At 37.3% G+C, this 16059-nt stretch overlaps 2 protein-coding genes and 1 long non-coding RNA gene across 5 annotated transcripts; 1 reads left to right on the forward strand and 2 right to left on the reverse strand.

Moving 5' to 3' along the window:
- Positions 1 to 118: 118 nt before the first annotated feature.
- LOC136239763 (early growth response protein 1-like) lies at positions 119 to 4006 on the reverse strand. 2 transcript variants are annotated; one of them, XM_066030492.1, is made up of 2 exons: positions 1687 to 4006; positions 119 to 1275 (listed from the first exon to the last, which is right to left on the reverse strand). In XM_066030492.1, the coding sequence occupies exons 1-2, from the start codon at positions 1794 to 1796 to the stop codon at positions 324 to 326; spliced, it is 1062 nt and encodes a 353-aa protein (XP_065886564.1). In that variant the 5' UTR covers positions 1797 to 4006; the 3' UTR covers positions 119 to 323. The 2 variants fall into 2 exon arrangements, with proteins under 2 accessions (XP_065886564.1, XP_065886565.1); XM_066030493.1 differs by having other exon boundaries at positions 1499 to 1817.
- Positions 2948 to 11591, forward strand: LOC136239765 (uncharacterized). Its single transcript, XR_010693591.1, has 3 exons — positions 2948 to 4525; positions 9996 to 10067; positions 11361 to 11591. It is a non-coding gene; the product is annotated as an uncharacterized lncRNA (long non-coding RNA).
- On the reverse strand, positions 5889 to 15932 carry LOC136239764 (zinc finger and BTB domain-containing protein 49-like). Of its 2 annotated transcripts, none has more exons than XM_066030494.1 (3): positions 15788 to 15932; positions 12773 to 12868; positions 5889 to 6916 (listed from the first exon to the last, which is right to left on the reverse strand). In XM_066030494.1, exons 2-3 carry the CDS (start codon positions 12792 to 12794, stop codon positions 6042 to 6044), a joined length of 897 nt encoding a protein of 298 aa, XP_065886566.1. In that variant the 5' UTR covers positions 12795 to 12868; positions 15788 to 15932; the 3' UTR covers positions 5889 to 6041. The 2 variants fall into 2 exon arrangements, with proteins under 2 accessions (XP_065886566.1, XP_065886567.1); XM_066030495.1 differs by lacking the exon at positions 15788 to 15932 and adding an exon at positions 13091 to 13181.
- Positions 15933 to 16059: the final 127 nt, after the last annotated feature.

Raw genomic sequence — 16059 nt, forward strand, 5'->3', positions numbered from 1 at the left:
TTTAAATTTGACAAATTCAACCGATTCGTCAAATTTGTCAAATTTTTTGACGTCAAAATTTCCTTGCGTACGGTAGACTGTGCATACCCATCTGTAATTAAATTTGTAAAATGCTTTTTTTTAAATAAGAAAATTCTATTCCACATCAAGCTAAGTACATCTATAGGTTTTACAAAAACACTATGGTAAAAGTAATACACTCTACTAGTGGATCAGGGGTAGGCGTTACAACAACTTCTGAGAATGTACCAAATGGGTAGCATATAACTGAATGCATAGTCAAATTAGCATCATGCTTGATAGTGTAAAGCACTGGATGCTGGTTAGGTATGGATGTAAACTGGAAAAGATGAAGCTGGATGTGTCTGGAATGAAAATATGGGAGCGCTAAATGAGGCCATTAACTGATTACTAACAGCTGCTTGAGGTCCAAGAGTAATACAAGGAAGTGGTGAGTAGTGTAGTGGATGTACAGCGGCTGGCAAAACTAATATGCTACGATTCTCCATACATATTATAGACTCCTCGCTGTCATCTTCTGGTAGTGTCTGGGAGAAGCAAGGTTGGTGAATTTCTTGTTGAACACTGGAAGCAAGAATTTGTGGCTCTGTTGCATTTTGTACCTTCTTAGCTGAAGTTAACTTTCGAGATTTAATAGCCTCCTTAATTCTTGCTGCTTTAAGATACTCACTATCAGAATGTGACTGGCAGTGGTTACTGAATCTGACCAGGTCGTGATACACTTCACCACAAACAAAACAACTGTGTACTTTGTTCCTTCGGTGACTGAGGATATGAGATTCTACATAGTCATATCTTGCAAATGGTCTTTTACAAATATGGCAATTGTAAGGTTTTTCTCCTGAGTGAATACGCTGATGCCGACGCATGTGACTAGATCGAGCAAATCGTCTCCCACATATATCGCATGGAAATTTCTTTTCAGCTTCTTTTTTGTACTCAGGTGAATTCAGTACATCACACATGTTCATGGGTGGTTGAGCAATCAATTTTCGAGCCTTGCGCATTTGTAGTGTAGGAGTATTAGGGGGGCTAGTTGTGGTACGAGATGAATAGGGTGCACTAAAGTCAAATATATTTTCTGGATTTGAAAAGTCAATGTGTGAAAAGTCAATGTGTGAAAAGTCAATGTGTGAATGAGGATCTTGGTTAGCATTATTGTTGCTTTTACAATCTTTAGTGACCTCTATTTCTTCAGTACCATCGGGCACAATACAAGGCTCCTTCACAACAAACTCCATCATTTTGAAGGATCTATCAATTACATAGCAATGTGTTACATTGTACAAATGAAAATGCAGACAGAAATGTAAAAATAATATTATTAAACTAATGATGAAAAATCACATGTCCAATATAATAATAAAGTCATTGCATTGTGACAAAAATTTCATATCAAATGAATCTTATGTTTTATGCCTCATTTTGTATGCAATAAATATTGACACAGAGAATACAACTAAACACTATAGCTTACTTGAATTTAATGCTGAAATGGAAATAGTGAAAGCAGTTACCCAATGAATTGTAGTTGTCACACTCAGAGAATATGACAATACTTTCAATACAAGCCACTATATACCTTATGGGGTGCTGTGAGTGTACATAGGCAATTATGACCCGCAATACCACTAATTACTTAATGCCACTTAATTCCAAACATACCTCACAAACAATGGTAGTTGTTGGTGTGATTGTCCACATAAAGAACTGCACACGATACAAAACACTTGTACTGTGTATGAACATGAAAAGTCACAATTTTTATATTCCATATCCACAACAGGTAGTGATTATCCACCTTAACAACCATACCAAATATAGACAAAGAACTTGAAACACAACCTCACAATGAATTGAATATAGGGCATACTTAGATGCTAGGGTAATCTGTTCAAAACATACACAGGTGTTACTAATAGAGACAAATTGTGTGGTAAAACTCCCCTCTTGTAATGAATATATTCTAAACCACATGGTGATGCATAGAAAAAGAGAAACTCTAACCAATAAATTGAGTCCAATTGCTATTGCAGACAATATCGATGAAACAGGTCAACTGTAACAAGACACAGAATAGTGTGTCATGCTGCCAAAATGTACAGTCACCAAGTAGCAAAAAAATACATTGTCCAAAGTCTGAACTAGGGACCTCCATATATATATATATATATATATATATGTACCTGCATAACTACCAAATAAGGTCATAATTATATAGAAGGAAATTTTAGATTTTTCTATGTGTGTTCTATTAGAAGTTCTCATCTATTTGAGTATTACAAAATAAGTAACAGATGGTCAAATAAAATCACATTACAATACTATTGTAACTTTCTGTCTTCCATAATCATCATTGTGCCTGGTGGATAAGAGAAATTGTATGTATGCATGTGTGTATGTATGTATGTATGCATGTGTGTATGTATGTATGTGTGTGTGTATGTATGTATGTATGCATGTGTGTATGTATGTATGTGTGTGTGTATGTATGTATGTATGTGTATTTGTATGTATGTGTGTATGCAGTGGTGTAGCGAGGCCTTCAGGAGTGGGTGGGCACACTCACCCACACATTTCACCCCATGCAACTAACTAGCACAAAATGCAAGTCCATCCATGTGGACTCTACATGCATTTGCTTTTAAAAGTGCATGAACATACCTAGCTAGCTAATAATAGCTGCTGTTCACTAGTGTGCTACTGTTCACGAGTATGCTACTGCATGAATGATATAGAAGCTAGAAATGAAAACTAACTTATTTCACCTCCTTGTCTTGTTCTCTTTTTATTTGTACACAACTCTTTATACTGCAGCCTAACTCTTCAGATAATTGTATGGCTTAATTGAGCCACCAAATTGTTCATTCCCAACCGGCTTGCTGTAACACCAGAAACTTAAATCTCAGTATTCCAGATGTGAAAAATGGACTGGATTCCCTTCTTCTTCATGTTCCTCTCTTCCCTGCTAAAATTTGGATCATGTGATGCTGTGCGTTCAATGGAAAATGCTTAATTTACTTGGGTCACGTGATGTACTTATTATTTTTGCATTCTATTCTGACAGGCAACTAAATAGTGCACAGTTGGCCCAGTGTTCTATTGACCATGTACATAGCAGCCAAGGCTTTGCTTTTTGTGTAGGTGTGAAAGTTTGTTTGTCCACACCTCCAGAGTCCACACAAGTGGTAGTCTCCATTCTATATATACAGTATAGTCTAAATCTCTCTGTTCAAGACACAGACCTACAGACACTGTATGTAAGCACATTAATTTTAGAATTATGTAACAAATAATTTGCTTGAGGAAAATTTGTAAGGATGCTAATTAGATTGGTGCAATTTGTGTGACTCAGTTTGCTTTCTTATAAACTCCAGCTGTTTGTAGGTTTTATTCAAGTGTTGTTTAAGTGATGGTCACACACAGCCTATGGGATACATTTTAAACACCATGTGAATCCCTACTCTGAAGAAGTGCATTGGCCAAAGGCCACTTCTTGATGTTGAACACTCTAATCTAGTAGGTTCAAGGTGTTCATTACACATTTTACATTTATTCCAGGAGAATAGTTTCTTCAGTAAAATGGTTGGTCCATGCTTAACATGAAGCACAAAATCCATGATGGATTGTGAGTAAAGACTTGCTGGTTCATTAATACCGCCCTTGAAGTTGGAGTGGGACTCTTACCAACATAATTATAGAAAAAATTAACACTGTGTGTAGGCTGGGATTAATGATATTATTGTAGCAATATCAACTCTGCACTCATCCAAGTGGTTTGTCTGATGGAGCCTTTTTAAAGTACATTTTTAAGAGATACTGGATGCAAAGCATACAGTATTTTAATCTGTTTGTTTATCATGAGATTGATGGAAAAGTGCTGACATAATTGTTCTATACAGACATTGTTAAAGGACTATACAGTATTATATTACCTGCTCAATAGACTAGAGATAATATCTATACTCAATTTTGAGTCTGTACAGTAATAATAATACATAAATATCTGGTCAGCATTGAGAATCATATCTTAATGTAATTTCATGCAAGGATTTATATATATTTGTTCAAAATATTTCGTATGATTAAAACATTGTTTACATGACTACTCTAATAGAGTATCTTGATCTTTTGCTAAATGCAGTGATAAAAAAGATTTAGCCACGTTCTTCATTCTTTCTTATTAAGTGTTTGTTGAAAGTTAACCAATAGCTGCAGTATTAGTTCAAGGCAGTAAGTTACACAGGAGACTTTCTATAGATGGTTATGCAACTGTAAAAGAAAAGAATTGTACTTTCAGTCATTTAATCTTTGCATATGAAAAATGAAATGAAGCAAATTACAGTATGTTGGGTCTACAAGATCTTTTGAAAGTGGTTCACAGTATTTAGAGATATTTGTATGTACTTATCAACGTCATTTCATTTCTTGTTTCAGGGCTCCTATTGAGTGTACTCCAGTTCAACACAGATTTTGTCCTGCGTCTCCTGCCAAAACATAAAATGTACTGGTACCCAGTTTTAAGTTTTCAGTACTCAAAATGTAGTCATGCCAAAAGTAATGTAACCATGTCATAAAATAATGTATACACTGTTTCTAGTCAAGTACAACAGGAAAATAGGCTATTAAATGAAGTTTCATGCATCCCACAAGTCAAACGTAACACTGGATAGCATGGTTTTAAATACATTTTGCAGATTCATAGCAGACAAGTAGTACAAGTAGGCTGATCAAACTTGGCTTGAGGTAAAGCTTGTGGCCACAAACCACTTAATTAAATATTATTGCCTTTGTAAGGCTGTTCTCCAGCAGTAGTGTAGCATTCTGATTTATCCAGCCACAATGTTCTGACAACAATATTAAATTATCCAGTCAATATGCAATATTGACCGGAAATTGGCTGACTGTTGAATGAGCTGTGTTTGATCCAGATTGTCATGTGAATGTTTTATTTGTCAGAAAAGTTTATTTGTGTTGTGTTCTAAACTGTTTTTCAACACTATTGAATTATTAAACTCCATAAACACAATCAGACTGCTAATCAAAACTGTTTCTACTTTGGAAGTGTCAACAGTGATCTTATAAGGATTAGCTATGACTCCTAAATATAAGAGCAATCTCTCCAAATAGTTTTTAATGAACCCTCGGATTATCTGGCTACTCCATTTGTAGTTTGCAATCATTATCCTATCCAAATACTAGGGCTGAAACAGATATCCATAATAATTTACTATCTGGATACAGGATAGCTTCTAATGATTTAAAGCCTTTTCCTTGATATGTACATAGCTTCCACTTTATTTGTGGGATATTCGGAAAGATTTTGTTCAGGGTATCCAGATAGTAAAATTGCTATATAGCTATCTGTTTCAGCCCTACCATGTACTAACATTATTGGCACCATACTACAGTAGCATGGGAATTGAGGGTATTTTGTTGACCAGATTATATAAATCATCTTTGATAAATCATCTCTGACCAGAAGCCATATCCTAAATAAATAGTTAGGTCAGCGTATTAGCTATGTGAAATACTATTTGTTAGTTTGACTGGTGAGACTACAACAACCTGAGTTGATCGTATATCTTGGTAATTGTACTACATTTGGTTTTAAGAATGGTAAACATTTCAAAATTCACAGTAAAACAATATTTTTTTAAACTGTTATTTTATGAATGTGTTGCCTGCATGGGGTCAGAAGTTCATCAATAACAGCCAGTATTCTAGTCACCAGTAATTAGTAATCCCACCTTGGACATAATTGGGCAAATTAGATTTAGTATGGAAAAAGACCATTAAACAGAATGTTTACTCTTATATGCACTTTTAACCTTATATGTATAACACTACTTGATACAGCACCTGTCTAAACTTATAATTATGAAGTATATACTTATATGGAAAACCATATTAGCCCACAAATGATTACAAACCATTGCATAATCATTACTGTACATACATGAGCAGTTTTTGTGTGGATTATATATAAGGGCGCTGAACATTTCTTACCACTAAGTCTGTCATGAAACAATCAGCAGAGGTGGTGGTTGGCTTTGGTGGCTTATGGGAATAAAAGCTTGAAGAGGCAATTCTTCTGAGGGAGACACTAAAATGTACACAGGAGACAAAGGGTGACCATTATCAAGAGAGCCACAACTATTAGTTGCTGATAGAGTAGAAGCACTGACATCAGGCACACTGGTTTGAGGTGGAATTTCACAGTTTGGTGAATAGAATGGATTCTGAATAGTAATAATGTCATCCACCTTATCAATGGGTTTACTATATATATTCTTCAGCGATGCTGTAGAAGAAACTGATTCTTTGGCTATAGCTGCAATAACAGGTTGATCTGTGGTAGAAGACTTAATATTGTTTGCTGCAATCTTCCGTTGAACCTTAAGAGCTTCTTCCTGCTTACACAATTGGAGATATTCACTATCAGGGTGTGATCCACAGTGGTCAGCATATCTGGTCAAGTCTTCATACACCTCACCACAAATAGGACAGCTGTGTACTTTATCTCTTCTGTGGGTATAAACGTGAGCCTGTTTGTAATCACATCTTGCAAATCTTCTTCTGCAAATGTGACAAGTGTATGGTTTTTCTCCGGTGTGTACCAACATGTGTCTAGTCAGATGAGTTAATCGATAAAACTTCTCACCACACAACTTGCATTGAAACTTCCTCTCGCGTACTTTAACTTCGCCATTCTCGTCAGGTGGCATTATCTCTAATTCGGATAGCAATATACAGGGTTTAGCTATCAGCTTACGGCGTTGTTTGCCATTTAATTGAAGAGTTTTCTTGGGTGGTGGGCCAGCACTGAAATCAAAGATGTTTTCAGGATTTGAAAAATCTATACCTTCAAGTGTGTCAGTATAGGCGTCTCCACCTGTAAACGAAACAACAATTGTTATACTGGCGCCCTAAAGATATTCAAAACCGAGTACATGTAAAGACACAAATTTATAGCTGTAAAAAGAAGTGTACATCCAAGTAAAGCAGACTTAACTGCGACAAAAAGTACTGATAATACCAGAGTGTGGCCATGCGTGAGGCATGCAAGTTGTGAATATTAATCAGATAGTACAATGAGGACGAAGTGATGCTGCTAGTTTTTAAGTCCTGTGAGTATCTTCATAAATGCCACTCAACTTTGATTTTCAATAAAGCAAAGTGTATAGATTCTCTGATAGCAATAAATAGTTTGTGTTTGGCTGCCTTTCCTTTGTTCATAGCATTGTTGTATACAGGAAAGGCAGCCAAACTCATTTATTGCTATCAGGGAATCTATACACTTTGCTTTATTGAGAATCAAAGTTGAGTGGCATTTATGAAGATGCTTACAGGACTTAAAAACTAGCAGCATCACTTTGTTAAATACTTTAACAATTGTATTATCTGATTAATATTTACAACTTGCATACCTCAAACATGGCCGTACTCTTATATATATCAGTACTTTTTGTTGTAGTTAACTCTGCTTTACTTGGAAACGCACTTTTTAAACAGTTATAAGTGTTTTGGATGGCTTTTTGTTAGAATAAGCATGCTCTCAACGTTGAAAACACTGAGTAACAAATCTATGTGGGTTTTCATGGTTTTGTGGACAGAAACCCCTTTTAAATTTAGATTACAGTATTGCTGTATTGACATAGTTTATCATAGTGCAATACTGTTTTAATATAACTGTAATTTTAGTGGCATACAACTGCAGTCAACTAACATCCATTTGAACTATTAAACCCTTAGTAACACTTTCATCTCGCACTGCGTTAAAAATCAAGATACTCTAATAAAGCAGTCACAAAGCAGCTCTAATAAAGCAAAGCTTAGCTACTTACAGACTTTACAATATAAAAACACAGCACTTGTAGAAAAGTGACTGTTCTATTAGAGTAATTGACTACTCTATTAGAGTGTCTTGATCTACTTCAAGCATTGACTAATTGAAGTGAAGGAACCATGCCACTACCCATACTACAGTATGAGCTCTTGCGAAGAATTGAAGGGTAGAGAAAATGGTGAGTATGTCCATAGATAATATAGAGGCACATAATTATCTCTGTCTTAAATAAACGCCTTTAAAATTTATATTGCTAATAAATAAGCACACCAGCATATGCAAAATTGCCTTACTTGGAACACCACAAATCCACAGGCCAATTGGTAGGAAGCATCTGCAATGCAACTGGCTATAGAGAGGGATTTGGTGACGGATTTTTAGTGTGTGACATCGTGTGAGACTGGCAGCAAGAGGGTAAGTGTTGCTAACCAACATGTTAGTAAATGCTATCCACGTAGGCCATGGCATCACAGATGGAACATTTCAAGTTGGCTGGCAGCCCAAAGTGTAAGAATTTTCACCTTCGGTGCTTATAAGCTCCTGACGAAGCAAATGATGATGTCGTTATCCATAGGATATTTGGAAAGATATTTTTCAGGATATCCATTTCAGCTCTACTACAGACAAGAACACAAAAAATTGGAATTTTCAACTAGAGTAGGAACCATAGCACATCGATAAAAAGTACTGAAACAAGCTGGAGTATATCCCTACTGTGCATGTCCATTATGGTATCCTGAGCACAGTAGGGATATAATACTTCGTTACTGTGATTTAGTATCATGCACTACTCCAGTTTGTTTCAGTACTTTTTATCGATGTGCTATGGTCCCTACTCTAGTTGAAAATTCCAAATTTTTTTGTGTATACTTGTTTGTTAACTATTTTTTTTTGTTAAATTACATTATGACTGGTTGAACCCACACATACTGCATCAAAAGAAAGAATTGGCACTGTGCGCCCCAGCTACCAATTATTGTCTGAAAAGTGAAGTATCTATTACTCTTCATTGTCAGCTACATTCAACCCATTACACAGCATTATGAATCAAGAACTGTTCGAAAAGCACCTCTGCAATCAAAGTAGTCACTATGAAAAATACGGATGATTTCTGTTACGAAGGGAATCCATCATGTGCTACTGCCAAATTGACACCTTTCACTGTCAGCAAGGATGATTAGGACACAAAGGAGGACACTGGTAAGTCCATCAAGAATACATTGTATGTACTGCGGTTTGCCAAAGGGAACATGTCTGGCTGAAGCGGTGTTGAACAGCGAAAAAATCAAGCCTATAGCCTTAGTTGTTAGTGAGTTACGCTTGTCTGAAAGCATCAGTCAGTCAGTCAGTCAGTAGAAAATTCCGTTTAATATATATGTATTTTTTAAATTCCGTAGCAACTTGTTGAAAGTGTTTCGAGTAGATATGAAGGCTTGTTTGGACTTAGTATTACCTAACCAATACTGCCTCATCGTCATCAGGGAAAAGTAAGGCTAGTTTTTAGGCAATTATTTTCATGGGCCACGCCCACAGCTTTGTGGTCCCTACTATACAATACTATCGTACTGTATGATATAGTAGCCAAGCAAAACTGTGATGGGTTTTCAGACTACCAGAAGCCCTGGAATGCCTTCAACACATGAAAAGCCAAATATCAAATGCCTGGCTTCCATCCTATGTCTTACACAGTGGAACCTGGCTTGGTTGGTGGCCACTTATATAGAAGTCCGCCTCTCTAAGAAGGTCAACTTTTAAATTCCCCGAGACATCTATATAGTTAAATCAGTGCAGCTATTTGCTTATTTAGCCAAGAAATTTTGTCCCAAAAGTAACCATCTTCAACAGGTTCCACTGCACCTACTTAGCTGATTTACTACTCAGGTAACCATTAATACCTAGGTCCAGTCATGGATTTTTTCTCCTTTCTGCAACTTTTCAAACACACCTTATGTAGCTAATATCTTTGTATCTAATGTCTTTGAGAAGGCTGTAGGACCAGGTGTCCTACAGACCTTCAGCACTTATGCTGTGACGCTTTAATAAAATAAAATAAAAATACTGTTTACCATTGTTAACCATACATATTTATATGCACTTTTACTTCTTCGTGACTTTTCCTCTTCAGGTTTACTGATGGGCACTATGCAGTTTTGTTGACTGGTCCGTGCATAATGTGGTGATTTGGAATACTAAAAAGGTACATAGCGTTTCTTGTATGCACGTGTTGTAATGTGTCCACACATCTTAGACATTGTCCCCTATAAATACTCAGTTCCATTTTTGCTACTGGGTTGTAAGTGGGACATTTGGGGGAGTATGGAAAACCCGGAACGCCGGAACAACCCGGATCAGCGTTATTTTTGCGATTGGAGTCACGTGCAAGCACTAGTATGCAAGATTATAAATACTACATGCACAGAGGAATGAACAAAATTTGTCTGCTAATATGTTATATAGCATTTATATAATCCTTACTTGCAGCAAATCTGCAGGATGTAAGATAAATCAACAGAAAAAGGAGCGTTAATTAGGATTAGTGCACGTAACCGTACATCCTAAACCACCCCAGCTATCTAATTAAGCTACACTCCATACCCTTAACTAATAACCAAATGATCTGAAAGATAATGCAACTTCTAGCTAGTACTGTGCTAAGTCGCTACAATCTATTTTTGTACTGAAGAATGCCTCTAATAAATTCGGTCACTGACCACCAGTAGGCTAGCTAGCTTGTGTTAAGTGTAGCAAAACTATGTCTTGGGATTGTAGCGATTGTGTAGTTATAGGAATGCTTAGATGAAGTTATGATTGAGAAAGATGGTTTTAAGATAAATGATTTATTGCGTATTCCAATTAATGATCACTCTCATGATAATTCGTGGTGTACCCTGCAAATTTGTTACAAGTAAGAATAATAGCAATGTTGTAGTGCATATTAGCAGACAAATTTCGTTCATTCCGCTGTGGAGTCTTTATAATCTGGCATGCTAGTGCTTGCACATGATTCCAATCGCAAAAATAACACTGTTCCGGCTGATCCGGGTTGTTCTGGCATTCCGGGTTTTCCATACTCCCGACATTTGGGTCTCATTTGGCCCTGGCCAAGTGGATTTCATCCACTCGCAGAATGTACAGAATCAGATCATGTGTAAAAATAAATTACAGTGGAACCTGTCTATTGCCACCTTTGCTCAATAAGCAGGTAGGTGGCAGTGTATAAATTCTCACTAAAAGGATTTGGAATTGGCCCTTCTAGAGAGGTTGCCTTTCTATACTGGTGGCCATTAAGACAGGTTTCTCTGCAACAAGCTTGGTTGTACTGATGGAGGGTACATACTAGAGATGCAACAATATGCTGCTCTTTGTATCGTTTGATATATTGCTGTATCATGACGAAATGGAGACTATGTATCGATGTACACTGTTGCAACTCTAGTACATACTTATGTGAACCACACCCACTTATCAAGAATGTGTGTTAACTGTCTAGACATACTGGAGCCACACCCACTCATCTGGATTCTGCAAATGGAGTCACACCAACTCCTTATCAGTAGACTTACTCCCAGCTATCAATCATTACTTATCTGTGTTTGAAGCACCATGAATACGCCGTCATATGAGACCTGCTACCATGGTAGAATCTGCTGGGCCACTGGAGAAGTGGAGACATTGTTTCATAGCAGTTACCATATATATTGTACAATTCTTATATTATTATTGCGTATCTTAAAAACTGTTGGGTGTTCATGTGTCCTGTGCATGTTGTAACTGCATGTGTACATGCTTGTAAATACCTGAGTGGGATGCCTTTACAGGCTATAAATAATTGGTGTACAGTGGCTTAGTTTTTTGCAGACTTCTTTTATGGCTAATTAAATATACTTACTACTATTCACAGCCCATTTCAATATAATTGACTGCAGTTGTGCTGTGCCATTCTTTAAATTCTTAAAGCCGTGCCCTTAGAGAGCAAATTTACATGGGGGCAACTAATCGTCTAGCAAACATATGTAACAATCACTCAACGAAACTTTTAGAATAGTTTAAAGACACATTGCCTACATGCCAAGTGAGCATCGCAGAAAAAAACAATATGGTTTTTGTATTTGGACTGAGGATGACAGAAACTTTGTTTAGTGCTGAAAGTAATACCGTAGGATAATAATATATGGCAAAATCAATGATGTGAATCTTGAGGCTATTGAGAAAATATTGAAGCGATGGCAGGGAAATCAATGTTCGGAATGCACAAAAGAACCACAAGGCATGCACCTGCGGTTGCGCCAACCGCATGCAATAAAAAAAACAACAACAAAACCTCCCCTTTGATGTCAGCAACCTCAATCTCAAAACAGTCGACATGGATTTGCTTCACTGTTTGTGTGGTAGTTACTAGTGACACGATGATCTTGAGTTTCAGAGGGATAGCATAAATGACAGGTGAGTTACAGGCAGGCTGAATTTGTACAACGTTCATTCCTGTACAATCCTCACGTGTAGTGGTTGCATCATTATTGTCTGTGACGCACGTTTCTGCTTTACTGACTGCGCGACTTACCATGAGTCTTGATTTTCAAATTTAGCTTGTAAGTGACCCACAGAGTATTATGACAGCCTGCACTATACTGCTTGTGACATGAGTATTTGTCATGTGTATATGATCCCACTTTGACAAATCATTTAACATATTGCATTACAACAATTATTCAGCATCAACAGTGGTAGGCAAATAATCGAAGGATGAAATGGTAAATTTTGGGACCTCTATACCTACATATACCAAATCAAGATTAAAAATGTAGATTTGCTTTTCATGCTCAAATCCAGTCACATATTATATGTTAATAATTGCACATTGTGATAAAATACACTATTAGTCAGTGACATAATATCTCTTACCTGCAGTTCCTGAGTTTAACATTTTATGTGATCAATCTGAATCAGTACATATATACAGGAAGCTTGAAGACTGCAATAAAAAATTGGTTGTTCAACCTGAAAATAAACCCCTGTGTAAAGTTGTACCAGACACACACATATGAACCTAGCTATGAACTGGATGTTAAGTCAGCTAAACAACTTGCACTGATGTACTGTACATGAAAATGTTCTTCTTTTCAATAGCCAAGTGATACATTATTACTTTGAATCACAATTCATTGAACAAAATAATTTATACCACAGTACATTATCTGTTCATAACACTTGATAACTTACTATCATCAAGGAATAATGGTTTGTTGAATAATAACACTTTTGTCCAAAACAAGTCTTAATTTAGTACGCCAATGTACTTAAAAATGCAGCTGACCTTTATAACGCACTTACGTTGCATGCAATATGGATGGGTGTAACTTTGTGTGACACCACAAATATTATTATCCAATATACTTTATATAAACTTAGGTAAAAATTATTCCATAAAAGGTAAGTTTATTCCACCAGTATATATGTCAAAAGTAGTATGCCAACTTAGTTACCAGTGTTATGGCTGTTTTACAAGCTGTCATTCTACAGTATTTAGTATTTAGCACACAGCAATCCATAAATGACAATTTTACAAAATTAAAAGACTTAAGTTGCATCTAAAAAGTGGTACAATGTGCTGTGTGTACTGTAGACAGTTTAGGCTTAGTAATTGGTCAGGATAGTGCTCTGCTCGAGCCATAGGAATATTTTTAACTAAGTACGTCAGTCATATACATTTCCACTCAGACAAACTGTTTTTATCACTGAATGTGAAAATCTTTTACAACAACCAATACACATACTACTTAATTTGTTTGCACCAGTCTTAAGTATTTAGTGTGTTGTAACTTACCAATGGCTGAAGCTATGTGTACCAAATTTTCACATGTTTTATACCAATTCCTTACCTTCCAGAGCATCCACTGTGCAAGTAGCCAACAACTAAGTTTCCTACCATTTTAGATAGTTTATAAACCATGGCTGACTGTATCAGGCAAGCTCCAAAAGGGGATGGAGGTGGGGGTCCGGAAGGAGGGTAAGAGGTTGTTTAAAAAATTGAAAAGGAAGATATAGGGATGAATTAGGCCAAGTTATAGGCCATTCAGGTCTCAAAACTGGCTAAAATGAAAGGAAATTCACAGCAGAGGTATTTATTCAACACCACGTAGCTGTACAGCCACATACAGCCATCCCCAGGCTGACCAGAGCTCCTCCATTAAGGCCCCACACCACATGAACAGATCGCCACTGGGCTTGGGAAAAGCAGCCAGCAAAACCAGACCACTTAAGTCTAGCTGATTTTGATTGTGAAATTAGGTAGTTTATTCATGTAAATTTGTGTCTGGGTAAAAAAATCCAATCTGCTAACATGGGCGATAAGACCGGTTTTCCCAAACTGGGTCACATATATGCATGAGGGCACTGAACCGTAGCAACATGCCACACTAACCTACATAATCCATCTCCTTACTGTTTTTCTGTTAGAAATGGTAAAGGCTCTGCCTCCAGCATTCGCCTTCCAGTGCCTAACTGGTAAAGCAGATAATTTGTTTCCAGCTGATCTCTCTATAGGGTGATTTGTTTCTAGCTGATCTCTCTACACGGTGGCTTGTTTCTAAGCTGATCTCTCTACAGGGAGACTTGTATAGATGAACTTTTACAGGGTGACTTGTTTCTACTTTCCTCCACTTAGTTGGCCTCCCTGGTTTGACCACTGAGTGTGGTACTTGGCTGGTATTTGGGTGGCCTGCAGATTGAGTCATACTAGGGTTAAATTTTCTAAAGCCCTTCTAGGCATTTATTATTACGTCTTACTTTGGTAAAACATTTTTGCTAGGTTCCTTGGCTCGTGGTAAACACCTTGTACAGGCTCTTCCTCTAGTGCTTAACTGGTAAAGCAGGTAAAAACAAAACAAAAGGTGCCATTTCTTTGAAGAATCGTCTACAGCGTTCATTGTAAATCATCAAAAGTTGTCGTCTTACCTGCAATAGTGCATGAGGGACCGGCCATCTGTGTTCCCATTCACTTAAGGACGTGACCGCCACAGGGTAAGCACAGGCCACCAAAGTATTCAACAAAGTGCTTAGAAAAGTGATGCTATGAAATTTATAAAGATTCTGCCATATGGCAGTTATGCTGGTGAGTGGGAAATGTCTGACTCCAAATCTGACATGGATTCTGTGAATGTTACCCTAGCCCACTAGAGACCTGTGAGAAAGCTTAAAACCTGTGATACAGGGAGTTAGAAACATGTATGAGGGCTTGACAATGACATTGATTTCCCTAGTATGGTAGAAACCCCTAGGGATTGTCAAACCGTCAACCCTTCCAATAATATCCAAAGAGAAGGGTTGCTCATGCTTGATAAACAGGTGTGGGTGTGTGCCTAGCTGGAATTGTTTTAGGGACATTTTAATCTGTTTGTACATGCCGTATATTTAGTGTGTTTTATTGTTCTGTAGTACTTCCCATAGTGATATTAAAACTGAGCAGGGCCGACTAGAAGCAACATAGCTATAGTGACAAAACAAATGTGACAAACCTACCCTCGAACTTACAAAAAAAATGTCACGTTCCGCAGCATTTTTTGAGCTGTAGCTAAACGAAACTGAAGTGCTAGTAAAAAGCATTGAGTGAATCAGTAGACGAAGATAGGGATAGGGCGCCGCGAAATTTATACTGACTGATAATGACTGAGGTGGCAGTGGGTCGGTGGGTCTCACAAAAATATTGTCGGAGTCACAAAAAAATTCTAATCACGACTGTTAGCATTGCGGGGAAGGTGAAGGCTGCTTAGACACGCTTATTCTTGATGGTTAGTACGATTCATACACAGATTCATTCAGTGAGTGTAACAGTGATATGTAGCTACCCATGGTACTGCAGCTATCTATCAGTACTGAGCTCCATACGTACGTAGATATATTAGTTGCTATTAAACTTACCTGCGGCAATTGGTGAGGGATCAAGTCAACTTTAGTACAAGTACAAGCTGCTTCAGTCCCATCCAGGGATCAACCCGAGCATCAACCACATAGGTAAATGGTGCTTTTGCAAGCCAGTGCCCGTGTTAAGGAATTTACTAATGAATAGTTGGGAAGCCATAAAGTCAGCCTGGAATCCTCAACAATGCCTACAGTATTGTCATTGAGAATTCCCCATTACAACATATAATGGTATCATGGGCAAATGTTGTAATCTGATTGGTGCTGCCGAC

This window comes from Dysidea avara, chromosome 12 (assembly GCF_963678975.1).
Source record: "Dysidea avara chromosome 12, odDysAvar1.4, whole genome shotgun sequence".
NCBI classification, from domain to species: domain Eukaryota; kingdom Metazoa; phylum Porifera; class Demospongiae; order Dictyoceratida; family Dysideidae; genus Dysidea; species Dysidea avara.

Coding starts and splice junctions, on each gene's coding strand:
- LOC136239763 (XM_066030492.1), bottom strand. CDS start 1,796: ATGGAATATAAAAATTGTGACTTTTCATGTTCATACACAGTACAAGTG. Junction 1,276..1,686: donor CAACTACCATTGTTTGTGAG/GTATGTTTGGAA, acceptor TGTAATTGATAG/ATCCTTCAAAATGATGGAGT.
- LOC136239764 (XM_066030494.1), bottom strand. CDS start 12,794: ATGTTAAACTCAGGAACTGCAG. Junction 6,917..12,772: donor GTTAAACTCAGGAACTGCAG/GTAAGAGATATT, acceptor TTTCGTTTACAG/GTGGAGACGCCTATACTGAC.